The sequence below is a fragment of the Gaeumannomyces tritici genome (genome assembly GCF_000145635.1).
Source record: "Gaeumannomyces tritici R3-111a-1 unplaced genomic scaffold supercont2.368, whole genome shotgun sequence".
Classification (NCBI taxonomy): Eukaryota; Fungi; Ascomycota; class Sordariomycetes; order Magnaporthales; family Magnaporthaceae; genus Gaeumannomyces; species Gaeumannomyces tritici.
Window position 1 is genome coordinate 1 of NW_008804912.1, and position 1,222 is coordinate 1,222.

At 58.2% G+C, this 1,222-nt stretch overlaps 1 protein-coding gene across 1 annotated transcript; it reads right to left on the reverse strand.

Annotated features, from left to right (window-relative positions):
• Window positions 1–636: 636 nt before the first annotated feature.
• GGTG_14402 (hypothetical protein) lies at window positions 637–900 on the reverse strand (the record flags this gene model as incomplete). Its single annotated transcript, XM_009232328.1, has 1 exon — window positions 637–900. One exon carries the CDS (start codon window positions 898–900, stop codon window positions 637–639), a length of 264 nt encoding a protein of 87 aa, XP_009230592.1.
• Window positions 901–1,222: the final 322 nt, after the last annotated feature.

Sequence of the window (1,222 nt, forward strand, 5' to 3'; positions counted from 1 at the left end):
CCCCCCCCCCCCCCCCCCTAGGCTCTCATCCCTCCCATCCGACGCGATCACGATAGGCTCTCATCCCTCCCCATCCGACGCGATCGCTGTTCACAACTTCGCAGACATTCTCTCAGCCTGTTGAGAGCAGTTCCGAGGATATATGCATGCGGGATAATTAATCCATACTCATTTACAATTGGCAGCGAGCTAGCCAGGACCAGTCAGTACATAGGTAATTATACCCACACCATCCAGCCAGCCATCAGGGCAACCCATAGCAAAGGCGCGCCCGAAAGCAGCATGGGCAAGGGCTGCCTTGGGCTGCTGCTCCTGCTGGCGCCATCAGGAAACACATTTCCGTTCCTCCTTGTATCGGACGGCAGCGAGATGTCTTCGATGCAAACGTACGTGGGCCGACTATAATATTTCTCTTTTGGAAGCCTGCCTACCTGCCACAGTTGGTCGAAATCGTTGCAGCTAAAGTTGGAGCCTGGCTGGCCGATGACGGAAAAGTTTCCTGTGACGTAGGGTGCGTTGCCTGCCCCGGATAGTGTATCTGCAGCCGCTTTGAAGCCTCGGCTGGATGGTTCGGTTTGGGCGCCAGCAGCTGGGCACGAAAGCGAAAGAAGGAGACAAAAGATAACAGGGGGCGCCCTACAAAAACTCCTCGTCAATCCTGGCCTCAATTTCGACTACTCTTATGGGCCCCTTTGGCCAGCTCCACCGTTTGAGATGTGCATCTTTCTGCTCAATTGTGATAACCGACAAATTCGCGCCGTCGGACACGGACGGCAGTAGCTTGACCGAGGTCAGCCTACTGTTGTCCCGAACCCCGAGGCGTTCCAGTTTCCTGTGGGGCACCATCAGGCTCGTTAGGTTCGTGTTCTTGACCAGGAGCCAGTCGCCCGAGAGGTGCATCTGTCGGACGCCCACGATGCCGCTGTAAAGACGCAGTTCCGAGATGACCTGGGGCTCGGTGCTGCCGGACCCGAGTTCCAGCGTAATGTCCTGCTGCGGGTAGACGGGTTTGTCGATCCAGAGCCATTGACCAACCGAGACGTCTAGCAGGTCCGTCCAGGCGAGGGAGAAGTGCGCCACGTTGGGCAGGTAGTTGGAGTTCAGGTCGGGATGGAGCCTGTTGACTCTCTTGCCCCTGTAGTCGACGGCGCCACTAATGCGCGCGCGGCCGTAGAAGCTGTCGATGGAGGCCGCGCCGCCCAAGGTCACTGGCGCGGGGGGG